General features: G+C 36.7%; 1 protein-coding gene across 1 annotated transcript in view; it reads left to right on the forward strand.

Moving 5' to 3' along the window:
• The window catches only part of CEP120 (centrosomal protein 120), a 45,454-nt gene that overhangs the window by 11,792 nt on the left and 5,828 nt on the right, over nt 1-27,834 (forward strand). Inside the window, exons 4-19 of the mRNA XM_064176837.1 lie at nt 324-462; nt 1,367-1,515; nt 2,665-2,862; nt 5,894-6,121; nt 6,366-6,573; nt 7,084-7,182; nt 8,440-8,617; nt 9,282-9,431; nt 10,291-10,473; nt 12,639-12,735; nt 12,825-12,977; nt 13,648-13,737; nt 14,221-14,313; nt 15,767-15,928; nt 19,150-19,272; nt 20,883-20,981. Of these exons, the coding sequence (XP_064032907.1) occupies nt 324-462; nt 1,367-1,515; nt 2,665-2,862; nt 5,894-6,121; nt 6,366-6,573; nt 7,084-7,182; nt 8,440-8,617; nt 9,282-9,431; nt 10,291-10,473; nt 12,639-12,735; nt 12,825-12,977; nt 13,648-13,737; nt 14,221-14,313; nt 15,767-15,928; nt 19,150-19,272; nt 20,883-20,981 (2,349 nt within the window). The remainder of the gene's footprint in view (nt 1-323; nt 463-1,366; nt 1,516-2,664; nt 2,863-5,893; nt 6,122-6,365; nt 6,574-7,083; nt 7,183-8,439; nt 8,618-9,281; nt 9,432-10,290; nt 10,474-12,638; nt 12,736-12,824; nt 12,978-13,647; nt 13,738-14,220; nt 14,314-15,766; nt 15,929-19,149; nt 19,273-20,882; nt 20,982-27,834) is intronic.

Raw genomic sequence — 27,834 nt, forward strand, 5'->3', positions numbered from 1 at the left:
GAGGTGCAGCCCACAAAGCTCAGAGGGTGACTCCCTTATCTGTATTTGTGTTCTTGTTCTTATACATCTCAGCAAGCCTATGAGTGGAGTAGACATCACCATTGTTTCCTTTTCTCAGCCTGTAATCAAGTTCTTCTCACCAAAACATTCTATCTAGGTTCAAACTAGCACAAGTGTATTTCTGTAGATACTTGTTTATAAAGGTAAAAGTGCTAGAGCAAGCATATTTTTTCTGTAACACTACTATGCTATTTGACTAAGGTTTTTAAAATGCTTTTTGTTTATTTTGTTTGTTTGGCTTTTTTTTTTTCTAAATTATGTAGGCACCAAAGTGGTATCCTCTTCTTAGTAACAAGTACACAAAATTTAAATCCGAAATACAAGTAGGTGTTGTTTTGGAGACTGATTCAAAAGCACTGGTTGGTGGTTTTAAAGCAAAGGATACACCTGCTAGAGGGAAGGGTAAGTAAAATATCACCGAATAAAAAACACTACTGTGCCAGTTGAACATACCTTTTGCTGCAAATTTGTTAAGTCTCAAGAAGATTTAAATATCATTACATTGCCGGTGCAAATTCTGTACAGTCAATAAATGTAACTTGGGGTAGCAACTTCCAAAGGTAGCTGAGTGACTTTCATATGGGCTGAGTTGCAAACCAACTGATCTTTAAGATCAGAATCAGGGACATGGTCTGCCCTTATGGGCACTATACTCATATTTCAGTGTTTTAGACAGTTCTGTAACAAAATAAATAAGGAAGGAGCTTCTTCAGTGCATGTAATTTTGCTAGCTTAGGCTTGGAATTATAAAGTAGTGCAGTTATTTCTGCTTGTTGGCTAGACAACTATTTTTTCCTGATGGGATTTTAATCTAATTTAAATCACTCAGTACTTAATCCTGTTTTATTGATACTTTTGTGGGAACTTTAAATCAACTGCCAAGACTTACTCCACTTCAGAATTCCTTTGTACTTTCCTCTAAAAAGTAATTAGTGAAAAGCAGCAAAACCCTATTTGAGCTCAAATGTTAATGCAAGTAGGTGTCTATGCTGTGCTTTTCAGTAATGTTTTTAATCTGTAAATTTTTTATGCAATTTAGTATTTTAAAACAAATCCTTGAACTTGATGAAAGGCTCCTCTCAAACCAGAAAGATTTACCTTCACCCTCATTCCCCACCTGAAAGCTTATCCACTTAATTTCTGAAAACCAAGCCTCCATAAAACCAATGGAATTTCTTGTACTTATGTTACGGTAATGCCTTCTGTTCCTGTTCTGTGGGTAACCTCTTCACAGTTCTAAATTCATCATCACCTTAACCTGATTAATAAAATTACAAGTAACTTATGTGTTTTTCTTCCCTTTTAGCATCTGTCCTTCTTTCTGGAATAGACCCTAAAAGTATTGTGCCAGTCTTGAATGAAGAAGAGGGTTGTCATCAAATTGGACCACCGGAGCATTGCAGAGACTACTTTGTCATGTCTGTAACCATTGCATTTGCCACACAGTTAGAACAGGTTTGATTCCTTGCTACATGTAGTTTTTAAGGAGTAATATCCTATATTTGAATATTCACTCTCTGATGCCTTATTTCTATTGAGGTGGGCTTTTTTGTCATATTTTTCTTGCAATAAATAGCATTGCCACATACTGAATGAATATATGTTAATTTGAAATTTAAAACTTTATTATAGTGCTTATTTGTCCAATTGCAGATGAAAGATCAGAATTCTTTAGGAGCACTAAAACTGCATTTACTTACTTTCATGAAATGCATATGTTTACACTGCAATACAATATAAAAAGTGTGTGTAAGGATAATAGCATTTTTCAGTGTGATGCCCATGTGCTGACATTGCAAAACACTTTTCAGATCTGTAAGATACACGTAACAGTAGAGTTTGTGTGTTGCCTAAGGAAAGGGCTTATCAGCTTGGTTGAATAATTGGCATGCTAATGTGATTATTTCAGCTTTAAACCTCAGTTGCTATGTTTATGCTGTACTGTAGTACACTGTCTGACTTAAAATACTGATGTGCTCATTTACTGTGAAAGTCACAACTCCAAGCCTGCATGATTTTAGTTGATATACTATAACTTGTAGTGTTTGATAAACTTTCCTCAGTCTCATCTTTTTTTTCAGAGAAAATAATTTTCTGTATCACAATTATAGGGCCTTGCAAAGTAAATGTGCTGTGATCAGTCTGTGCATTTTTAGGCATTGAGCTCAACAGTTGCAGAGGCTACATGAAGTAGATGTGTCTGTCCCATTCTTTTATTCAATCACATAAGTTAATATGGATTACATATTGAGTGTGTGATTTTTATTTGTAATATAAATATTTGTGGAGGCAATCCTTACTTCTAAATATTTGTGCAGTTCTTGATATTACTGAGTGTATGATACTAGTTCCAGCCTGTAGTGCTGATAAATCTTAAAGATAATGCAAAATGGGTTGTTTTGCACATTATGGTACGTTATTTTATTTTTTTTATCCATGTTAATATACCTTTGTTTTATATGTAGTGCAAAATGGTTGTTAGATCAGTTGCTCAGCAGTTTGAGATCACTCTAAGCTCTTTAATTTCCAAGCTAATGTGTAAGAATTACTGTAACTGTACATGAATGAAAGAGATACATTCTTCTTTTCTGCATCTTTTTTTAGCTAGTTCCTAGTACTATGAAGCTTCCTGTACAAAGGCCTGAGTTTTTTTTCTACTACTCATTACTTGGAAATGATGTCACAAATGAACCTTTCACTGATTTAATTCATCCAAACTTCGAGCCAGAAAGAGCTTCAGTTCGAATACGTAGTACGGCTGATGTCCTTAAAATGTATCTTTGTGGACAGTCAAAGTTGCAGGTAAGCTGTTTCTTCTCAAATGTGAATGAAAATAAAAGAAATAGAATATGGCTTAAACTGAAATTTGGAAAGGTTCTTTCTTTACAAACCTAGATTTTATGACAGTATTTTTGGCTCGAATATAAATTGATTACCTGACTGATACATGGGAAATCCTAGCAGCATATTTCACAGCTCAGAAGGAGTTCAGTCTCTTTAGTACAGTCACTGGAGTAAAATGGGTTACATTTAATGATACAAGGTAGTGCTGAAACATGATACTCCTTGAGAGCTAATGTGGTATTCGCAAGAGCTTTGAGCTCCAGAATATGCTCTGCAATCAGACCATCTGCAATCCAGAGTCCCGCTTTGTTCTGCCTGTGATGACCTTGCCCATGCCAGCTGCTCAGGTCACTGTTGTCTAAGTTCTAAAATCACTGTCCTCAGCACTCATTGAACAATAAGGGCAATTTGTTGTTTTGTGCTTTTTTTTTTCCCTAATGCTTAGCCAAATACTATTTTGAAATACGCCAGAGCTATATTTGAGCAGTTTTGAGATATTCCTTCACAGGATATTAGGGGTTGGAAGGGACGCAAGAAGATAATCAAGTCCACCCCCCCTGCCAGAGCAGGACAATACTATCTAACACAGATCACAGAGGAACACATCCAGACAGGTCCTGAAAGTCTCCAGAGAAGGAGACTCCACGACCTCTCTGGGAAGCCTATTCCAGTGCTCTGTGACCCTTACAGTAAAGAAGTTCCCCCTTGTGTTGAGGTGGAACCTCTTTTGCTGCAACTTACACCCATTGCTCCTTGTCCTGTCACAGGGAACAAGTGAGAAGAGCCTGTCCTCCCCTTCCTGGCCAGCTTTCAGATACTTATAACCATTTATCAAATCCCTTCTAAATCTTCTTTTTTCCAGACTAAAAAGCCCCAGGTCCCTCAGCCTCTCCTCATAAGCCATGCCCTTCAGTCCCCTAATCATCCTCATAGCCCTCTCCTGGACCCTCTCCTTAGCAGATCCCTGTCCCTCTTAAACTGAGGAGCCCAAAACTGAACGTAATATTCAAGATGGGGTCTCACCAGGGCTGAGTAGAAGGGGGAGAAGGACACCCCTTGATCTGCTGGAGACATTCTTGCTAATACAGCCCAGGATCCCACTGGCCTTCTTGGCCACAAGGACACATTGCTGTGCCATAATTAACTTGTTATAACCCAGGACCCCCAGGTCCCTCTCCACAGGACTGCTTTCCAGCAGATCACCTCCTAGCCTGTACTGGTGCAGTTTATTATTCCTCCCCAGATGCAGTGGACTACATCCACTGCTTTCTCTGAATCTACCCATTCAGTTATGGCATCATAAAATGCTATCAGGCTAGTTAAGCATGACTTCCCCTTGGTAAATCCATACTGACTACTCCTGACAACCTTCTTCTCTTCCAAGTGCCTTGAGATGCCCTTCCAAAGGAGCCGCTCCATCATTTAGCCAGGGATGGAGGTGAGGCTGACTGGTCTATAGTTTCCTGGAACCTCTTTCTTGCCCTTTTTGAAAACTGGAGTGACATTGGCTCTCCTCCAGTCCTCAGGCACCTCTCCTGTCTGCCACGATTTGACAAAGATGATGGAGACTGGTAGAGCGATAAATGGGGGATATTAGTTCAGTGACAGTGTTGGCAGTGTTAGCTTTATGGTTGGGCTGAGTGGTGGAGTTTTTCTCCAACATAAATGATTCTATGATTCTAAATACTGGGCAGTATTGAAAGTGTTTATGTCAATCTGTCTGTCTCATACTGAACTTATTACAAAACAAGACACACTTTTTGAGGATATGGGATTTCTAATGACAGAGCTAGTAAATAAGGCAGTGTTATGCGAAATCTTGGATATAAAAGTTATTTGTCTTTAAACGTGTCCATATCATTCCAGTTTTCTCCTACAACTTAGTTTAAGAGTGTTTCTGTTTAACTTCTAGTGTTTCAGATATTTTTATCTTGACTTCAAATACTTTTCTAATGACAGTTTTGGAGGAATGCATGCAGCGTCTTGAAACTTAGTATTTAATATACCATACGTTACATATCTGTACACATACAGAGAACTTGTGCATATTTTCATCATGCTGAAGAGTGACCTGGAACAAATTGTCATGAAGTCAGATCCACATCTTGATGTACTGTTTCTCTGAGTTCTCACTGATCTTTTTAAAATTTAGGATATAAAATCAGAACACTGTATTCTGATTTTTAATGTTTTTGGTTTTTTCCCGAAAATAAAGAATTTGATATTAAAATGGGTTATCTGCTAGACTGAGGATGTGTGTGTATATAAGTATGTACCTATACATACCAAGGTGTAGATAGATATATTAGTGATTGACACATTTTTACATTAAGGTCTTAGCATTTATTACAAAAAATTAGGGATTAGAGTGCAGTGTTCAGTTTCAGTCTGGCACATCAGAAGTGACTCATATGGGTGAAGTTTGAAAAAGTAACTTTTATTAAGAAAAGGTACAGTATGTTGCTTTTAAGATCTGTCTGTCTCTTAAGTATACAAACACTAAGCTGTGGAAGGAAGGAAAAATTGAGTCAAGTTTTGAAAAAGGAATAATGATTTTTACCAGGAATTAAGAACACAGTTAATTCAAAAATCCTTGATGATTAAGTGGAGTCTGAATATTTGTACATAGACTGAACATTCCAGCAACTTCTTTACCTTGCATTCATGTGTTTTATATACCTATGCATTAAGGGCAAGAATCTGTGCTGTGTGAAGCCACAGACCATTTGTCTTCCAGAGAGGATAATAGGCCAGGTCCTCAGTAGGGCAGTGCTGTGATCTGTTACTGTGCTAATAATGGACCAGTCTACTCAATACTGGAATTTTATAGCTGTTCTCATATCACTAAAGCAGTTGTTCTCAGTATGCAATAACTGGACTGAGGATGGTCACTTCAAAAGAAGCATAAATACAACAGTGAGAGGATAAACAGGCAGTTGAGGTGGTAATGCCCATGCCAATTACTTTATAGCATCTTGTATGTATACAGATCCATCTTTGCTGTGGGGACCAGTCTCTTGGAAGCACTGAAATACCCTTGTCTTTACTTCTGAAGAAAGGAAATGTGGAGATTGATCATCACCCTTTGGCAATAGAAGGAGCATTTGCCCTTGTTCCACCAAATAGGACTAAGCAGAAACTACCACAGCTGCCTTTGGATATGACTCCTACTGTTGGGGTATCTGTAACTCTACAAAAGGAGAGCTTGAGTACCCAGGTATAGTTTATTTGTTTATTGTTACTTTAGTTTGCTTGAACTTATTGAGCAGTTTCATATTAAAAAAATAAATTGGAATTTCAAAGTTGCATTTGATAGTTGAGTATGTAGAAAACTCAAATAAATAAGTTGCTCTAAATGCTTTATTTTTCTATGTCAGAACAATGTCTAAAACTATAAAAATGTTGTGGACAGAATTTTTCAATGCAAGCTCTAATGAATAACACAACTATTATTCATTCAGCCTTTTATTCCCACAAATGCTCCAACTGAAACTAAACAGCTACAGGAGAATGTTCTTTCACTTTCTAATGGAAAAACAGAAGCCCTGAAACAGAAATCACAGAATGCTCTAACTCAAGCTGACCACTCATCTGTAGCAGAAAATGAAGCAACAGAAAGTGAAGTGGAGAGTCTTAAGTCTGAAGAAGGCACAAAACCAAAGAAAAAGGGTGTGTGGTATCTCTGTCTTTTTCCCTACTTGTCAGGCGTGCTCTTACATCATATGTATTTGTGGTGATAAATTTCAAGAAAACAAGAACTACTTGCATAAATAACACAAGGAGAGTAAATGTTGGAATTTGATCATGGTCTTTGTGGAAAACTCTTGAAAGGGCCATAGTGGAGATTTGGCAATTTGTAGACTAAAAGTGACATGGATGGTTATCAGCTTGAAAATTAATCTTAAAAGGTTGAAGTTCCATGAATTTGAGAATGGGAAGGTTCAGTACTGTAACCATTAAAAAATCCTGCTTGCTCAGAAAGCTGAATCAGTTTAATGTTCACATTCTGTAGGTAGAAGAACAAGGGAAATGTTGGAACTCTAACATTTCTAATATGTGGATAATACATAGTTTGAATCTGCAGTTAAGAAATCTGAGATTGTGAATTTTTTTTTTTAATAGTAATTTTTTAACAATTTTGGTAAAATGTAAAGCAAGTTTGTCCATTTTATCTTTCAGGGCTCATGACTGAGTCTTGCCAAGACATTAACAAGCAGTTTACTGAAGGGCTTCCAGTTTTCAAGTCTCAGACAAGAGCAAAGTCACCTCTATTGCCAGGTCTGCAAAATTCCCGTTAAGTACTGTTTATTGACCTGAGTATTTTAAACAAAATTTGACCATTGTAGCAACTTTAACAGTAGGCTATGTGTAATTTTTGTTAGGTTGTCTCTGTCAGCCTTAGACTTGTATTCAGCCATTTTATTGCACCTCTCAGTCTAGTGACATATTGCCCAAATCAGTGCAAAGTATTTCATTCCTGTGTTGTGCTAACTAGCCAACATAGAAGTATTACTGAATTATTGTTTTAATTGTTAATGGAAAAAAAAGAACACTCAGAAACAGGCAAGAGAAAAATTAAGTCAGTGCTAGCCATGATGTAATTCTTTAAAAAGTGCAAGAATTGAAACAATTCAGATAATTATGAACAAAGCAAAGCAGAACAGCTAGCACTTAAAAAATGCAGTTGAGTATTTCTCTGACAGTTTCTTTGACTCTCTGTTTTGCTGTCTCTAACATTTTTGGAGGACACAGTTTGGTGACTCTGCTTGTAAAACTTGTAGCTTGACATTTTATTCTTTGAGGGTAATATTTGGCCTCATTGCAAGAACTTGAGAAATCTGGCTGCAATTGGACAGGCACTCACTGTAGCTTTAGCTGCCTAGATTATAAAATCAGTGTCACAGTAGCTAGGTTCTAATTAAAGGGCATAGCAGATGTGCTTTACAGAACTAGTTTATTTACTTCAAAAGTTAAAGCTCAACTTGGGACCAATAGTTGATGCTGCCTTACATGAGTACTGTACTTGACCTGGTGCTCTGTTTATTCAGTGCCAAAGTAAACAGGTTAGTTAGTTTGCTTTGAATTAAGATACTGCAAAGGAAGGTTTTTGTGAGCCCACCTCTTCTATATGCCCTCAAGTTGGCTAGGAGAAATTATGTAAACTGTTGAAACTGAAGTCTTACCAGCATGCTTCTGATGAATTTAATATATCTTAGTCCAGCCTTTTCTTCAGTGAGATAAAATAAAATAGCTTTGAAGGTAAATAAAAGAAGAAAAATATTACAGAATCTTTATAAGAAGATAAGTAGACTGAATTTTGTGGGGGCTTTTAGTGGATCTTTTTTTTTGTCTCCTTTGGAAGCAGTACTTAAAATAGTGGCTATTTTTCCATGGTATTAACTTAACAAGGAATTGAAATGTGCAAGCAGCCTACCAGTATTTGCATTCAAATTGAGACCTTTATTTAATATATTTTGTTATTTCAGGCAGAATAAATTATTAAAAATATACACATATTCTCTTCTGTCTTTTCAGCTGATAATGATCCAGTAGCAGCATCAAAACCCATCTCTGTGGGTGCATTCAGTTGTTCTGAGCCAGTGTCAGCACAGAAAATTGTCATTCCAGCATCCTCTCACCATTTTTGCTTTTCAATAGACTTGCAAAGTATACGTGGTCTGGAAGTTGGTTTTCCAGTAAACTGTATTTTAAGGTATGATTTATTTCTGTTGATCTCATTCTCAGTAATAATAGTGTCTTTCTTTTCAATATAAAGCCTTCATCGTATGGATTACTGGCAATATGCTGCCAGATGCCTTTTGAATGCTGGTTTTCAGCAATGAAATATTTTGGAACGTTCATCTGACTCATGACTAAATTTGTGAGCATTACATCGTTGAAGATAGCATGTAACACTTCACCTGCACTGTAATTTATATCCAGTCTCACTTGAATATCTGAGCTCAGGCAATAAAGGTCATCATTCAGTCCTTATAAAAGGAGGACTACTTGTTGTCTTACTTTTTAGCTGTCTTTCCACTTGATTAAAAGGGGAATTTCTGTAGCTTTCTGTGTCTCACCTCAATGCTTGTAGTGTTTTAGTAAGAGACTTCTCCTGGTTTATGTGTGGCAGTTAAGGCTAGAATGTGCCTCCTTTAGATTAAAAGTGAAGAACCAGTATATTAAGTCCATTATCATTCTGAGAGATAGTATTCAGGAGAGATATCCAGTCATAGAGATTATCAAAGGGTTTTTTTTGTTAAAATAGTAGAAAATATAAATGAAGCTAAAGTAAATGCTTAAAGATACTTAAACGTTTTTCTTGTTGAAAAAAATACTGACTCTTTAAAAATTATTTTTTTCTTTGTTTTCACTAGGTACTCGTATCCATTCTTTGGCAGTGCAGCCCCTATCATGACAAGCCCTCCTGTAGAAGTCAGAAAGAATATGGAAGTCTTTCTTCCACAGTCCTATTGTGCATTTGACTTTGCAACTATACCTCGTCAGCTTCAAGATACATTTTGCAGGTGATAATTTGCATTCTTTCTATTTTAATTACCCTTGTTTGTTGTAGTTGCTGTAAATAGTCACAAATTCATGTTTTTTTTCAGTTTGAGAATTTGTAAAGAATCAAAGTGCTGATGGCCAACAAATATTTAGTATATAACTCTTTCAGTTTCTTGAGAGAAACTTTCGTTTAAAGTCAAGGAGTCTCAGATTTTTTGCTCGTATCTGAGTAGTTTTGCAGGGATCACTGCTTATGGAAACAAATATTCTTGCTCTAAGTTGTTAAATTGAAGGTTGATAGCGTAGTTGTAAGAAAATGTTACTTAAAATGACATAGGTAAAGATTTTTTTTATTTTTAATATATTATAACTAACCAATAGTTTTGAAAATACAGCAGTATCTAGGAAGCAGGGTACAGTGTTTAGGTTTCTGGAACAATTTTCCTCATAGTCCCACCAGCTTTCAGTATTTGAGATGTGGAATTTCAAAATACCTTTCTTTTGAAGGAGATGTATACTATGAGTGACAGTGACTAGAATTTGAGTAACAGTGACTAGAATTTATTTATAGGTGTCTATAAATTAAAATCTTGATCTGCTGAGCTTATTCAGTCAGTCGCTTTCACTGCAGCATTTTTCTTTGAAGTAAGTGGAGAAAGGGATGATAATTTCACCAAAATAAGTGGTGGGGGAGGGAGTAAGTTGGTCTCATTCCTCTGAGTTAGAGGCAGTAAGCCTATGTCATTTCTTTTGCCAGTTGTGACCATCAGTGATTTGGGAAGTTACTTTTAGAACATGAGGTTCTCTTCCTAAGTGAATAGGAGGAGTGCTTCCTCTTTTGTGTTGATGCATGACCCTAAAACAACTTCTTTTTTTCAGATTACCTTTACTGGTTGAACTGTGGCATAAGGATAAAACAGCTAAAGACTTACTTCTAGGAGTAGCAAGACTGCAGCTTTCAAATGTTCTGGCTTCAGAAAAAATGCGTTTCTTGGGTGGTAGTGGTGAACAATGCTGGCGTCAGACTTGTAGTGAAACAGTCAGTGTCACAGCAGCACAAGGGTAATACTGTTCAAAAACAATTACTTTGTAGCAAATTTTGAAGAGTTGTTTGTTTCCCTGGAAAAAGACAATCATCTCCTGTTTATTTTTTTCAATAGTAAACAGTCTGCACAAGTGCTGCAACATAAGGGTGGGAATAGGCATCCAAGAGATCAGAAGTTGGCACAAGCATATTGTGCACTCTTACTCTCCTACTAGAGGCATTGTAATAAATCTTTATATAAGCTTCTCAGACAGATGAAAGGAATAAAAAGTTGGAAAAAATATTATCGAGGCACTTAATTACAAAACAGAAAACAGCAAAGACTGTCTATATTATGCTTTTACGTGCATCTGACTTCTGTGAAAATTAGGATAAGTACACACCCTTAGCGCGCTTTCCTGTTTCAGGATTAAGATGTGTGATAGTAGCAGGAGTTTGAGCTTGTACACGTTAGAAGAAACAGAGTTATTGGTTAATAGTGTCTGAAGATAAGTGTCCATGTGCACAGAGAAACTGGATATTTTTAATATATATGAAGAATATAGTTGCTTCTCTCCTGTTCTTGTTGATGGTATGAATCATTAAAATAATCAGTGCCTAGACTTTTCTCAATTTCTGTGTTATAATAGACCTTGATTATGACTTCAGAAATTTAAAAGTGCTGTTAAGACCAAAGTAATTTTTAAACCCCAAATCCTACAGAAAATGAAAACACAGGAAACTTCAGGTTACTGACTCAATAGAGATATGCCTCCTCCCATATTAATAGAGGGCTGCTCTCTATTGTTTAAACTTTCTTGTATGAAATCCAGCGTTCCTCTATTCTGTGGAGAGTTAATTTATGATCTCACTGTGCATTAAGAGTCACATCATAACGTTTTTTAAAATGAAACCTGGTTTTGCACAAAAACTGACCACTAGATGGCATTCTCAAAATGTAGTGAGGTCTCTGTGTTATGCCAGCTTTGATCTTCCGATGTGGAGACTATTTTTACACCGATAGATTAAACTGACTTTATTACTCAGGTTTGAGGTACACTCTTTTGAATCTTTCTTTATTTTTTAATCAGTGACTGATAGAAAGTTGTAATAATTTAATGCAATAATTTGTTAATCTCTACAAAGTGCAAATGTTGTTTGATTTGTTTGTTTTCTCCTTGCAAATGACTGTGTAGAAGACTTCACTTTAGTAAAAAGTATTTTAGTGTTGTCTTTTTGTATTTTCTGGAAGAGAATTTCTGTGAAAACTACAGCCGTGGTGGTTACTGCTGCCTTTTGTTGCAAAACCTAATTCTGCAGCTTCCAGGTTTAAGTGATTGTAATGGCCTTTGCATTACTGAGTAGTTACAAATGAGTTTATAATTAATTTTGTTTCTGACCAAGAATATGCCTACGCTACAGTGTACTTTTGTGTTAGACTAGCAATAACTTTCAATTTGATGATCTATTTGCATTCCTTTTCTAAGTATCTTTGTGAAGTAAACTACCTTTGTTTACTGCATTTTGTCTATGATTAAAGATGAGGCAGACATAGACAAACTGTTTTCTTAAGCAGAAACTGCAACTAGTTTCAAAATACTTTATTGAAATACCTCTTATCTAGACATTTTTTAACAATACAAGAGCGGGTAACTGTTAAACTTAAAAGTGGATTTAAAGTTAGCAATCTCTATGCTGGTGTCCAGATATGCGATTTCTAGTAATCCAGGGATATTTTACCACACATGATATGCCCTGTAATGTATACTGTGCATGACTATAAAGTTGCTGTTAGTGTTTTAAAAAATGGGATTACTGAAATTCATCAAGGATCTTAAAGTGAAGTCAGCAGCATATATTCAACAGGTATACTTGTTACAAGGATCTAAGACTGCAGACATAATTTTGAATTATTCTCTTGTTACAGGGAAGTGTTGATAATATTAATCTATTAACCTAACTATGTTCCCAATGACAAGTTACCTGTTGAAGTGTTAAAACTTCCTGTAGATGTATAAAGGAGTCCTCAAGTTAAAACAACATATATATGAGAGAGTACCTTTCATGTCTTATGCAGATAACTATTGATTTCACATGAAACCTTTTAGCACTTCAACTTTGCTGGATTGTGTGTTGTTTTACAATTCACTTTCTGTACTTTAAGACAACTTCCATTAAAATAACATTCTAATGCTGTTTATAGGTCAGGCAACAAAATAGCAGAGCTTTCATATACTATCACTTTGGAAGACTACGGGCTTGTGAAAATACAAGAAGTTCTGGTGTCGGATTCTTCTCAAGTAAATGTTACATTAATCTTACCTATTTTCCTTGAACACTTCTTTGAAAATTGGAGTTTCCAGTTAAAAATCCGCTGTTATTATATCAGTGTGTAGGTGCTGATCAACAACGGCACGTTGCTCATGCTCAATCTCATTGTGCCTCTGAAAACCATCCACAACCTCGAGAAACTCTTGAATACAAAGCAGCACTGGAGTTAGAAATGTGGAAGGAAATGCAAGAGGACATTTTTGAAAATCAGGTTACTTTTTTTTTCATTTCCTGAACTGTATTACTACCTGAGAAGCTTTAGCAAAACCAGTGAGAGAAATATTAACTGCATTTTTCCTAAACGTTGCCACTGTTTAAAAAAAAAAAGCTAGAATTTCACTCATATTTGAACTTTAGACATATACAAACAAATGTCCTCCATACTTTTAAGGAAGAAGGTTAATTCTTCAGATTACTGAACTAGGTGCTACATAGTGAGTACCAAACACCCCCTTTACAAATTTCTCTTACTGTTTATGAAGTACAGTAAGACACTCAAGAACCAGATTATTGGTGTTTAATATTAGCACTGAAATTCTTTTTTTTTTTTGGCCAAAATTTATTGCTGTGTTTTAGTTCTTGAAGTTATTTTAGGTATTGCATGCTTCTTTTTAAAATATACTCAAAATCTAATGTCTGTTGGTTAGGACATTTTTCTCAAACTTGGACTTACATTGTGTGTTGTACTTAAGGCTAAGAAATACCTTTCACTATCAGAATCACATCCTGAGTTACAGCAGTCGGCATGCAAAACTTTTTTAAAAAAAATTATCTTGGTTCAAGGCTTAAATCTATTCTCTTCTTTAAAGTTGCACTTCTAATAATTTTGATTTATTTTTCTGTTTTGGGGGGTCGTTGTTACTTTTTTTTGCTTTTAAAAGCTTAAAGAGAAGGAAATGGCCCATATGCGAGCACTTGCAGAGGAATGGAAGAAAAGAGACAAAGAGAGAGAAGCATTAGTGAAGAAGAAGGTAAAGGAACTCTTGGAAAGACTCATTATAAATCATAACATTTTACAAGATGTTTCTTAACTATAATGTAGATCAAAGGGTCTGTCATTAGTCTTCATACCTACTGGTATGCATACATCTGATCTACAATGCAAAAAGTGAAAAATAGCCCACAGTCCTAGAATACGTGTTAGAAATCCTTGCTTTCCTTGCAGGCTTTTTAATTTTAATTGGCTTTCGCTTGTGTGGTCAAAAAGCACTTCTGCATCCTAGCTCTCCATAGTTACCTGTTAACCTTTATTATATTGGAAAGGAAGACCCTATTATGATGTCTTCATTAAGAGCTGGAGATTTGCTTTGTACATAAATTGCCAAACAAAAACTAATCACGTTTTATACCATAGGAGGTGTGGTATAAAACCATATGGTGTATGTCTGTCTAAAACTTTGTTCTATGTTGCAAGAAATGTGTTTTTCTTCTTTTTTCTTTCTTTTTTCTATTAGGTAGCAGAATATACTGTTTTGGAAGAACAACTTCAGAAAACCCTGAGAGATCTAGATAAGCGAGAACGACAGCTTTTTATCGCTGAGTCAGAGGTAAAAAGTGTTTGGTCATTTTGAGCACTACCATTGTGTTGGCTATTTCTCTACAGTTTTATACAGAAAGAATTGTGACCTGTATAGAAGAACTGAAATAGCCACACATGTACTGATACACGGAAGCACTAATAATTTAAGCCAGATTTTGTTAGAACTACACTTTTTAAAATGGAAATTGCTACAATTACAGAGCTATAAATTTATGTAACATTAGCATATCTCAAGTTCAGGTTTAAGTATTATCAGATGAGTACTGTGCATGTGTACAAGCACCTTACTTTAGACAATTACTGTACTATTAAAAGTGTAATAGGAAGTAACAAAAAGAACTGGAAGAAACTGCAGTTTTCCACCCTTTGTTACTAGTAGCTTCCAGTGTGTCTAGACCTCACTAAAAAAGAGGAAATGGAATGCCAAGTCCTCAGGAAAGCCAGCCATATTAAAAGAGAAAGAAAAACTAAACTGCCTATTTCTGTACTTCAAAACAAACTCAGTTATATAGGTAAACTTCTCTGGTGGTTTATCAGTGCCAGTAATCTTTTTGCTCCTCATATAAAATTTGCTGTCATATCAGTCCTTCCTGTGCTTGTGAACAACATTAAGCAAGCTCCCAATACAGAGACTGACTGATTGAATCTCTGTCCTGTTCTGTGCTTGGGCTGTCTGTGCCCCACTGGATGCAGTTTGTGCTGTAAATAGCATCTGACTTTTACCTTTTAACATCTATGCAAAAAATCTGATGATTAGGTTTGGCCAAATGAATTTCAGTCTGAATAAACTGTTTATTTTGAATCTCATACATGTTTGTCTCAAAAGTTGCTCTAAATTTAGTGAGATTTTGACCTAAAGGTTTAGATATAATAAAAAATACCAGAAGATTCCAAAAATGTCTGGACAAAATGATGCAATGTTCATTTAGCAATTACACAGTTTGAGAAATGAGCCGTTTGGAGAGGCTTCTGTTACTGGACCACTAACATCCTTCCAGAAAGTTCAAACATGTCAAGGGCTCTTCCTGTTTAGCTCAATGAGCAATTCTCTCAATATGTTCAATTTGCAGAATGCAGTCTTCCTTCATCTACAGGCACAATGGCTGTAGTCATTGTGACTTTACTGTAAAGGGGTGTATTTAGTACTTTGTGTGTAGTAGAAAGGTGGATATAAAATTTGCCTTTAGCAGTCCTATGTAGAAAGTACAATGAAGATGCGTGTAGCTCTTTTATTGCAATAGTCAAGCAAGAGTGTACGTAGTAAATATACGTAAAAAGTTAAACTGAAAGCCAATAACAGAATACATAGTAAATATACAGATAACAGTGGAATTTCTATTATTCAATTTCTAAAATAAACATAATTTCTGGTTTTGTGATGATTAATAGTAACAGTTGTTAGAAGGGCTCTTTGAAACTCATGAACCTATGGGCTAATATAAATATGTCTCACTTCTAAGCTTCAAAGAGTAAAGAAGGAGTTGCAAGCAGAGCATGAACGAAGTCTGCAGGAGCTACAACTTTCTGTACGACGAGCCAGAGAAGAATGTTCACATCACATTGAGCTAGAAAGGTCAAAAATCAAACAAGTGGAAGAGGACAAGCTTCGCTTACAGCAGCAGGTAAATGCACTTAACAACTTTTTACTCGTTTAAGCAAGCCTTTTTCCCTATAGTAAGTATAGGAGCTGAGCAATGGGTTTTTTTGTGTGACAACATTAAAATACATATTTTATATCTGTTATTTAGTAGCCGTGTGCTGGAATCCATCTAAGTCTTGCTCAGTAGCAGGGTGAGTGCGCAATGCAGTGGTTACAGTTTTTTATTTGGTTTTTAAACTTTGGAAGTTGAATTACAATTACAAGCGTATGTTACATGTAGAACGTGTCAGCAGTATATATTTCAGTAACTTAATAATTGTTAACCATTTGATCTATCAAAACATCTGTGTAACTTTGCGTATCAGTTCACTTCATTCTTTGATTGCAAAAAAATATTTGTTTAGTGATGTAGGGGCAGTTATGTTATTGTGATTCTCTATTTTGAAAGTGAGTTAGTAAGTTCGTTAAACAGCAAAAATTTAGACTACATTCTCTTGCCCTGTTAAGATTGCTTTTGCACTAACAACAAAGCTAGTCTGGCTTTTTTTCTTGACTGGTAAAGCATCCTGTAAAACTTAAAAAGCTAGTGCTAACTTTCTCTGAGCAGTTACAATATTGGAAAATTTGTTCTTAAATAGACTAAATCTTAGTGTTTTTCAAAATACTTGGTTTATGATGCTTTTAGCTTCTAATATGTCATAGTGACACTCCCACAATTGTGTCAGCTAAAGGTATATTTTTGTACTAAGAAGAGTTATGCTGTGGGTTTTTTTTAGCTTTTTTAGTTTGATATTAAATGCTGATACTAACCTACTTTGGTGACAGTATGCGTTAACTATAGTACCATGAACTTTTTTAATGTAGCTAATTAAAAAAAAGCTTTTAATGTAGAAGAACCTAATTTTGGCTATGTTAGTGCAGGCAAGTTAGCCAATAGCTTTTCAGGCTCAAACATGCCACTACCTGGGAGTCATCTTTCAGATTTGTTCTTTTAGGTCTCACTGACTTTTTCACCCAGTTACAATGCCATCACAATTTCCTGTTCTGAACAGATATACTGTATCAGACCAGAGATCCAGTTAGCTTAGCATTCTGTTGCAACCTTGGTTGGAGTTAGAGCTTGATTTAGAGGACAAAAAAATAAGAAATATGACAATGAGAAAATAAAATTTTGGTACATCCATCCATATCATCAAGAATTATATGTACCCTCAGCCAGAGGCAGCATTTCTTACTAATTATCAGTGAAAGCATTCTTCATGAACTCATCTGCTCCCTTTTAAAAAATATTTCTGTTTTTGGCATTGCAACATTCTCAGGAGATGAGCTCTAAGATTTAATTATGTGCTGTACGTTTAAAAGCTTCTTTTAGGGTACTGTCTGTCATACTGTCTTTCTTCCAAGCACAAGCTCTGCTGTGTTTTGTTTTACTCTGTATGAGCACCTTTCCTTCCAGTTGATCATCCTGTCTGTCTTCCTCTATGCTGTTCCTGGTATCTTGAGTAACTTTCGTCCCCACCGTGTAAGGTGGTTGTTAGCTTGTATTATGCAGAATATGTATGGTATTGTTTTGCTTGGCTGTGGAGTGGGGGTTTGTTTGCTTTGGAGTCTCTGTGTAATTTATACTTTGTAATGTGCACAGGCAGAAGGTTCCTGTTGCTATCAGTTCTGGTGGGCCTCTTTTTACCTTTCTTTAACACGTACTGATATAGAGTAATTTAGCAGTTCTAAACAGTGTGCTTTGACTTACTCCTTACCTTTTAAGGAAATGTGTCAATACACAGTTTTGTGCAAGAGAAGATGCCTGAAGTGTGCACCTTGAAGAGCATTGATCTTAATTCTTGAGTAAGAATGTTTGTTGTTGCTGTGATTGGGTGCCACTCCCTAACAGCTCACAACCCGAGGTCTCGTGAGAGATTCAGTTTTCAAAAATGTTTTCAAAACCAAACAAGAAATTAAACGTTATTGCTGAAGTCCTAGAAAGAGATGGCATTTTCCATGATTGAAGAAAATTAGTTATTACTGTCTTTGTCATCAGTATCATGGCTATATGCTTTAAAAAGGAATTGTTAAATGTGGAAAGGTGATGAAAAAGAGTATCTTTTGTCCAGATTGACTGTTACACTTATGTGAAAAGTAACTGCATGAACTATATTTGTGTGCAGCTTTTTAGGAAGCATCTTTGCTTTCTTATATCAGTTCTCTAAAAATAGATGCAAAATGTGAAATCTTGAAAGAAAAACAGAGGTAAACCAATCAAGAGATCTGCAATATTAAAATAGTGATGTACTAATAGGCTTTGAAACAGAAATGGATTGTCCGAACCGCTTTCACCAAGTGTTCTAAACTGTTGCATAAAATGCATCGGAATACTTGCATTAACTAATTGACCATATACTCAAGTGCAGCATTTGTAATTATACTCAGTGATAGAATGCATCAGTTCCATCAAGTGTATTAAGATATTTATAGTGGAATTAACAGAAGAGGAACTTAAGCTATGCTTTTAGAAAACATCTTAAATTCTTAGTAATAAGAACAAAAAAGAGCTGTTAAACATTTGACTTGTGTAGTATCTTTGTGCAAAGTACTTGTGTATTGGCATAATTTTTCAGATTACTCATTTCAAGATAAAAAACAAAGTTCTCTGTTTATAAAATCTCTATGAAACTGTGGAAGTAAACAGTGAGGGCAGAGGTACATAGCATTAAGTCATTTGTCACTGTAGTCTTTCAACTTCAGCTTTTCTTCTAAATCATTATTTGGCTGTACAAAGTATTAGTTGTTTCCTCTTCCAGACATTCCTAAACAAGTTATGCCAATGAAATTGGGTAAGTAATAAAACTCCATATAGTAGATAACTGTTGGCTTTCTTTAAAAGGTATGTGTAAATCTAAATAGCTTTGTTTTCTGTGTTTGTTTTGCAAGTTGTTTTAGAAATGTGGACAGCGATGTTTATAAATCTTGATCTTCTGTATATAAGGACAAACTTGTTTTTTAACTTTCCAGTACTGAGCAAAGAGGCTTTTTTTGAACATCTTCCTATTAAAACATTTCTGTGTACTATCATTAGGAAATCATTAATTATGAATGTGTGTCCTTTAGTGTCTGTTCTATATCAGTAATTGACAGCAAGATGTTTGTTCCAGGGACTAAGGAGCAACTGAGGTTCTGTAACCTAATTCTTGGTCTGTAAATTTTTTTTTTCTGCTAACTTGAATTATATTTTTGTCTTCAATGTAGCTTTATGAGGCAGAAAATAAACATAAAATTTTGGAGAAGGAGTTCCAGGAGTACAAAGAACAACAAAGCAACAAACCAGAAATTCAGCTACAATCTGAAATAAATCTTCTCACTTTAGAAAAGGTATCTGGTATTGTTGTAGTCTTCAAAAACTGTCACAGTGGTCCATGTGCTCATAAGGGAGATACAGAACAAACTTGCTTGGCAAAGTAGTTAGTTTGATCATTCTCTCTTTCCAATGATTTGTTCAAACTTTAATGTTCAGACACACGTAAGGTCAGCAATGGCCTTGTTTTTGTAGAGAAAGCAATAGTATTAGAGACAAAGGCAGGAAAAAAATAACCTATATATTTTAATTACTAATATCATGATTTCTGCTGGAAACTCTTAGCATTCTGTTCATAAAACTAAATATGAAGATTTTCCCATGAGGATTAATTTATCCTTTTGTCCATTATGTCCACTGGTTTTCATAGAATCATGGAATGGTTTAGGTTGGAAGGGACCTTAAAGATCATTCAGCTCCAGCCTGCCTCCATAGGCAAGGACATCTCCCACTAGAACATGCTGCTCAAGGCCTCATCCAGCCTAGCCTTGAACACCTCCAGGGAGGGAGTATCCACAACCTCCCTGAGCAACCTGTTCCAATGTTTCACCATACTCACTGTTTTGTTAATTATTTCTGAAAAGGCACTGTGTTACTTACCAGTGGAATCACTGTCATATGTTGATATCTTGGCAACCATGCATGTCTTCAGTAGAGGATATTTTGACTAATTAAAACCACTGATGTGGGCACTTTATGTTCAGATTTGTCGTAAGGTTTAAATCATATTGACAGTGTATGATGAAACATTGGACTAGGCTTCTTGACGAAAAAAAAACAGAAGAGTGCACAGTTATATGGCCTTACTGCATCTTACTATGTGCTTGAATAACTTCTAGTGATGCAAAATATGATTCAAAATATGTTTCTACTTCTGCAAACTTTCAAAAATCATTGCTTACATACTTTACACTTCCCCCTTTTTGTTTTCTTTTTTTTTAATAATATCTTTACAATTTAATGGCAAATAATATTTGTCTGATTAGAAAAAAATATCACTGTCACAGTTGTTAATTAAATCTTTCATTTTCAGGTTACACTGTGTGTGCATTTTAACTGCCTTTATTTACCTTTTAATGTTAATCAGTTTTGTGCAGAATGCAATGCAATTTTGAGTGTGTAACATTTAAAAAAAATTCTTTAATAGTAAGATCAAATATTCACACTAGATGCATAGATTTTTAATGGTATGAATAGACATTCATTTTAGATAAAAGAATGTAGCACATATCTTCCATCAGCTGCAGAACAGAAAAAAATCTGAGCACCTTTTAAAGGCATGGATTATCCATCCATGTTTCTGTTAAATATGTGTTTATAATGTTTGGGAAAAAATGGGGGGGTGGAAGAGTCTAAGTTTAAAGGTTGCATCAGCAGATTTAGTGTTAAAATCTAATCTTTTTCTTCTTTGTAGAGACATGTATCTAATAAAAATAAGGCTATATTTTAAACAAGAAAATGTTCATGTGCCATAATATTTATGTCATATTATATAACAGCTTTAGATGATGTTGTACGTTGCTCTATATAAACACTTTCCTTAAACCAGACCCTTTGTATATATACATCTTTCAGTGGTTGTTACTGCTGGTACTGCTTCAGCTGATATGATTTTAATTACTTTTAGGTTGAACTTGAAAGAAAGTTAGAGTCAGCTACCAAGTCAAAGCTTCACTACAAACAACAATGGACAAGAGCTTTGAAAGAACTTGCAAGGTTAAAACAGGTACACGTTTTCTCTGTCAAATCAGACAACCAAGTTAAGATACTGTTGGAAGCTACTTACAGATGCTGTTAACTCCTGGCAGTTTTTGTTTAATTCATCTTTGCAAAATTAAAGCTTTGAACTACACTTTTTACAAAAATGGAAACAGCGAAACTGATATGAGTTTGACATTGAACTTAGGAAAGACCAAGGCTCAAATCTGCAAAGAAGGGCTAAGAGTAGGCATAATTCAAAACTGAGAAGTTTTTTTTACATCTCATTCCCAATAGAGCTCAGTCAGCACATGAAGAGAAAATATTTTGTTCATAATCTTACCATTTTGGTCAATTACAGTCCTAACTGTTCTGTATTTTAATTGTAAAACAAATGAACGGTAGAACAGTAAAGATGAGAAGCAAATCCTAGCTTTTAGAAATAATGCTAAATGCTGTGTAAATTCAGGTAAACTTGAAGAAAGCTTTTCACTTTCAGTTCAAATTTTCTACTACTTTTGACTTTTGGAAATCCTGATCTCATACTAACGTATTTTTTATAGCTGTGTTTTAACAAAACGTGTGTGTGTATACAGTTATAGTCATACACAGATGACTTGAAAATACTCACGTGAGTAACAGCTTCATCCTCACTGAATCTGTATGCCTTTTTTTGTCATCACCTATATTTCATGAATTACAGTAAACATTAACTAAACAGTGTATGCGAGAATGGCAAGTACTTCCATTGGCCTTGATAAAGAGATTAGTATATCACTAATCCCTATTGCCGAGCAAACCATGACACAGTCTAAGCTTCAGAATCCAAGTTTAGTAAAAGAGTTTTATAATCTGGATTCACACCTACTTCATTCTTGAGGAAATGTGGTAGCTGTTTCAGTTTAGGTATTGTAATTCCTACTGTGGGGTACTTAGTTTTGAGAGTAAGAAGCTAAGTCTGCTCTCTCCTAATTGATAATTACTTCTCTTAATCTCTGTTTTTCTTTTGTAAAGAGTGAATGTGCTATGTAAACGCTATTAATAATTAATTTTTTTTCTTTATTTGCTGTCTTCAATTTGGTCCTTTTTTGCCTACTGATAAAAGGAGGCATGAATTCTCATCTCTAGTTATTGAAATATATATGCTGGACAGAGTGATGGAAGGAAGAATAGAAATCTTATCTCTCTGATTAAAATTTCTTCAGCAGCGATGAAATGTCCAGGATATTTTTTTCTTAGTGCCAGATTTTAAAGTTTCTGTAGAATAAAAAAGAAAGTTGTTGCTTGCCAGGTCAACTCTGGTTTATATGACTGTCAGACTTTTATTATGAATATCACCACTATAGACCTGACGATATGAGTTTAGCAACATATGTAGATGGTTTCAGCTAACCCTCTTGCTGAGAGTCTAAACCATAAAATAAGTTGGCATGTACAGTGAATTATGCTACCTAAAACTTTTCTACTAACTCTTTCAAAGTAGGTTTTTTATGCTCCTTGCTTCATTGTATACTTAGCCTATTTATAAAGGATTTAAATGACTTTAAAGAGCCAAACAAAAGTTGAAGCAAGCTGATCAAAAAATAGTTACTGTGTTTTAAATATATATTTGGAAACTGTTGCTTCAGGAATTCTAGATTTGCCTTAGTTTGGATGATTTGTGCAATTGTGCATAGTTTGACCAATTTATTGTTTAAATTGGATTAGTACCATGTTAATTTTGCATTGCCTCTGGTGAATAGCCACAGGACTGTAATCTGTGCCAGTAATTTGTCACACCAAAGCTCTCTAGAGAACTATACAAAACATTTGTGTAGTGAGGATTAGACGCTGAAAGCCATATCTTAGATTGTTAATAAATGTTAATGACAAAACCCAGCTGTTAAGTCTTGGAAATGAGATCTAATGCTTTGTGCCCGTTGCCAAAAAAATGTTTAAACAGAGATTTCCATTACTCAAAGGTGACCTAGTACAGTCAATCTGTGAATTAAAGAAGCATAATCTACAGGCTAAGCATTTAGTAGAATGTTCTTATGATTTGCAACCATAAAAGTCAATGTTTCCTTAATTAAAAAGTTGGGTTTTTTTACTTTGGAACTAGTTCTTAGCACACATCTGTAATGGTTTTATGCTTTGCAGAATGAGATATGCCCTACATAACTTAGGAAAGCATGGGAATGTTAATAGAAAATGCTGTAAACTCTCCTCCATGTCTGGGATTTTGAATGCTGAACGGTATCAGCAGTAACTGAAAGATCTAACATACATCAGGATGTCTATGTTGTGCTTACCTGTGCTTAACAGAATACAGAAGTTAGTTGAATTTAAACACAGTTTGCAAAGCTGACTGAACATAGATTTCAGCAAACTTATTTTTTCCTGCTTTTTTACTTTGTAGTCTATATTAATATTTCATTTTTTTATGCCATTCTTCATCTTTAGGAAGACAAAAATGACAACAGTTTAGATACATATCTATGCACCCAGGTAAATTTTATAATTTTCAGATATTTCCAAAACTCTCTCAGATTTTACTGACTGACAAATTACACTTCTGTAGTGCACAAATGACACTTCTGTAGTATTTATGTCAGTAGTAGTTATTTCTGAGAGCATAAATTACACAGACTTGCCTACTTGCTTACAAAGATCTTAAATAGTAAACTCAGTACCTGAGTGCACGATAACCAACGTATCAAAGCAAAAATGAAAACTGGCAGAAATGTTATTTCAGCAGTTAGTAATCTCAGTTACAAACTAGAAAACCAAAATCTAAAAATGTACATGTGTACATTTATTCAGTGATTTGTTAGGAATGTAATTTTAAGTCTTTTAACATGTTAGTGCCCTACAGATCTATTAAATCCTGTGTTGATGCATTTGTTTAAAACAACTGAGACTGTATTGGATGGCACTCTGTCTTGTCTAGTGTCTTGCTTATCCATTCAGTAATTAATTTCATTAATTTATAAGTAATTTAGCCAAGGATAGGATGTGAATCTTTGTATTTAAAAACAAACAAACAAAAAAACCCAAAACCAACAATCCCCACAAAAAAACTCCACCAACCAACAGTCAGAGATCCAAGTCTTGGTTAAAAACTGTGTCTTGAAACCATCCAGGCCCTCCTACTGACTTGTCAGCTGTGGGTTATTTTCAGAAAACTTTACTTGAGTTCCTTAGTTTCAATCATAAGTTTTTCCCACAGACTTGCATGGTATGTGTGAGTGGGGGAGTGAATAGTGGCTGCTATTTAGCCATTGTTTAGTCTAGTGTGTGTATGTTTACATCTCCCTTTTGGATTTATAGGCAGCTATGGCAAAATAAAGATTGTGCTTCCTTGATTGAAGAGCCTCTTAAGTAGAGTACCTAGCGACACACAGGGATTTATTTTTTTTAATGATCTGATTATAATAGATATTCTGGGGGGGTTTTATGACTGTTTAATTTTTATTTATTGCTGATATTCCTGTAGTACTGTAGATTTCAAAACATGATTGAAGTTCCCACCATGCAAGCTCCTTAGACAGTATTCCATGTCTCAAACACTACATAAAAGATGCAAACTATTGAAGAAAAACAGTAGTGTATTGTAGTAAATGAGCTGATTACATCTATTCCAACCTGGTTGATTCTATGATCCTGTGCTTTTTGTTTGTTAGTTGTTTTTTTTTAATGGGGTGTAAGAGTAGGATGGCAAAAATGTCAAATTTGGAATATGTCTTACCAAGGAGAAAATGAAAGACTGTGCAAAAGGCACAGCATGACTTGCAGTACTGAGAAAGTCATTGAGTACATGGTATCTAGGCCAACTAAGGGCATATTGCAGGAACATTTTTCGCAGTGATTTGCAGATGAAACTTTTAAGTTCTTCTGTATCTGCCTCACTATGGGTTAGTGGCTGATGATAATTATCATAGTATCATAGTATCATCAGGGTTGGAAGAGACCTCACAGATCATCGAGTCCAACCCTTTACCACAGAGCTCAAGGCTAGACCATGGCACCAAGTGCCACGTCCAACCTTGCCTTAAAGTGCCCCAGGGACAGCGACTCCACCACCTCCCCGGGCAGCCCATTCCAGTGTCCAATGACTCTCTCAGTGAAGAACTTTCTCCTCACCTCAAGCCTAAACCTCCCCTGGCGCAGCCTAAGGCTGTGTCCTCTTGTTCTGGCGCTGGCCACCTGAGAGAAGAGAGCAACCTCCCCCTGGCCACAACCACCCCTCAGGTAGTTGTAGACAACAATAAGGTCACCCCTGAGCCTCCTCTTCTCCAGGCTAAACAATCCCAGCTCCCTCAGCCTCTCCTCATAGGGCCTGTGCTCAAGGCCTCTCACCAGCCTCGTTGCCCTTCTCTGGACACGCCTAAGCATCTCAACGTCCCTTTTAAACTGGTGAGCCCAGAACTGAACACAATACTCAAGGTGTGGTCTAACCAGTGCAGAGTACAGGGGCAGAATGACCTCCCTGCTCCTGCTGACCACACCATTCCTGATGCAGGCCAGGATGCCACTGGCTCTCTTGGCCACCTGGGCACACTGCTGGCTCATGTTCAGGCGGGTATCAATCAGTACCCCCAGATCCCTCTCTGTCTGGCTGCTCTCCAGCCACTCCGACCCTAGCCTGTATCTCTGCATGGGGTTGTTGTAGCCAAAGTGCAGCACCCTGCACTTGGAGCTATTGAACCCCATCCCATTGGACTCTGCCCATCTGTACAGGCGGTCAAGGTCTCGCTGCAGAGCCCTTCTGCCTTCCAACTCAGTCACATCTGCCCCCAGCTTAGTGTCATCTGCAAACTTGCTGATGACTGACTCCATGCCCTCATCCAGATCATCTATGAAGATGTTAAAGAGGATGGGGCCCAGCACTGATCCCTGAGGGACACCACTAGTGACAGCCGCCAGCTGGATGTGGCACCATTCACCACCACTCTCTGGGTCCGGCCCTCCAGCCAGTTCCTAACCCAGCACAGAGTGTTGCCATCCAAGCCACGGGCTGACAGCTTAGCCAGCAGTTTGCTGTGGGGGACAGTGTCAAAGGCCTTGCTGAAGTCCAGATAGACCACATCCACAGGCCTCCCCACATCCACCAAGCAGGTCACCTGATCATAGAAGGAGATCAGGTTAGAAAGGCAGGATCTGCCCTTCCTAAACCCATGCTGGCTGGACCTGAGCCCTTTGCCATCCCTTAGGTGCGCTCTTATCACCCCCAAGATAACCTGCTCCATCAGTTTCCCTGGCACTGAGGTCAGGCTGACGGGTCTATAGTTTCCAGGTTCCTCCATCCGACCCTTCTTGTGGATGGGGACCACATTGGCCATTTTCCAGTCTCCTGGGACCTCTCCGGTGAGCAGGACTGCTGGAAAATGATGGAGAGTGGCTTGGCCAGCTCATCTGCCAGCTCTCTCAGCACCCTGGGATGGATCCCATCTGGTCCCATGGACTTGTGGGTGTCCAGATGGCTTAGCAGGTCCCGAACTAATTCTTCATGAATTTCCAGGGGAACACACCGCTCCCTGACCCCATCCCCCAGTTCAAGAGGCCATTCTTCTCCTCCTCCTTCCTTACTGTTGAAAACTGAGGCGAAGAAGGCATTCAGGACCTCAGCCTTTTCTACATCAGATATAGTATTCCCCTCCTGGTCCAGTAAGGAGTGGAGGCTCTTCTTGCCCTTCTTTTTAGCATTGATACATTTATAAAAGTGTTTTTTGTTATCCTTCACGGAAGTGGCCAGCCTAAGTTCTAGCTGGGCCTTAGCCTCTCTAATTTTTCTCCTGCATAATCTGGCTACCTCCTTAAACACGTCAGGAGAAGCCTTCCCCTCCTTCCAAAGGTGATACACCCTCTTTTTTTCCCCAAATTCCTTCAGGAGCTGTTTGCTCATCCAGGCTGGTTGCCTTCCCCGCCGGCTCATCTTTCGGCACATGGGAACTGCCAACTCCTGTGCCTTCAAGAGCTCCTGTTTAAAGTAGGTCCAACTATCCTGGACCCCTTTGTTCTCGAGGACTGCTGCCCAGGGGACTTCGGAAATAAGTTTCCTAAGCAAATTGAAGTTTGCCCTCCGAAAGTCCAAGGTGTAGGTTTTGTTGTAGTGCCTCCCTACCTCCCTGTATATTGAAAATTCCACTAACTCGTGATCACTACACCCCAGGCAGCCTCCCACTGCCACATCTCCTACCAGCCCTTCTCTGTTGGACAGCAGCAGGTCAAGCTGAGCTTGACCGCTGGTAGGCTCACTTAACAGCTGGGACATGAAGCTGTCCTCCATGCACTCTAGAAATCTCCTGGACTGTCCATGCACTCTAGAAATCTCCTGGACTGATAATTAGGTAGTGATGCAAGAGTAAAATTTCAGTCGTATCACTTATCCACAAAATTGCTGCTAGTCCATCAGCTGAAATTTAAAAATACAAAATTCTAGAATTTTAAAACAACCTGACTGGCTATAGTATGTAGTTGGGAATAAATCTGAAATGTTCCTTATTTCATAGCATGTAACTATGTATGAATAAAGTTGTGTGCACTGAGGTGCACTTCAAAAATACTTTCCATTCAATTAACTTTGATTTTAAATATACAGAGTGAAAGTGGGTTTAAAAATATTAGACTTTGCTTTTTTAGTATCATAAATGTGAGGGAGCCTTTTTTGGTTTTGGAGAATCTTTTGGTTGGTGGGTTTGTTTTTGTTGTTGTTGGTTGGTTTTGGTGGTTTGTTGGGGTGTTTTGTTTTTTTTTTCGTTTTGGAAGATCTCACTGTAAATTCTGCTATATTTCAAGTAGTGCTATACTGCAGAGTTTGGTTTCTTCTCCACTTTAGAAAACCCAATGGATTGTTAAACTGATGGGGGGAAAAATAATTCATACTTAAATGGTCTCTGGTA

This window comes from Pogoniulus pusillus, chromosome Z (assembly GCF_015220805.1).
Source record: "Pogoniulus pusillus isolate bPogPus1 chromosome Z, bPogPus1.pri, whole genome shotgun sequence".
Lineage (NCBI taxonomy): Eukaryota > Metazoa > Chordata > Aves > Piciformes > Lybiidae > Pogoniulus > Pogoniulus pusillus.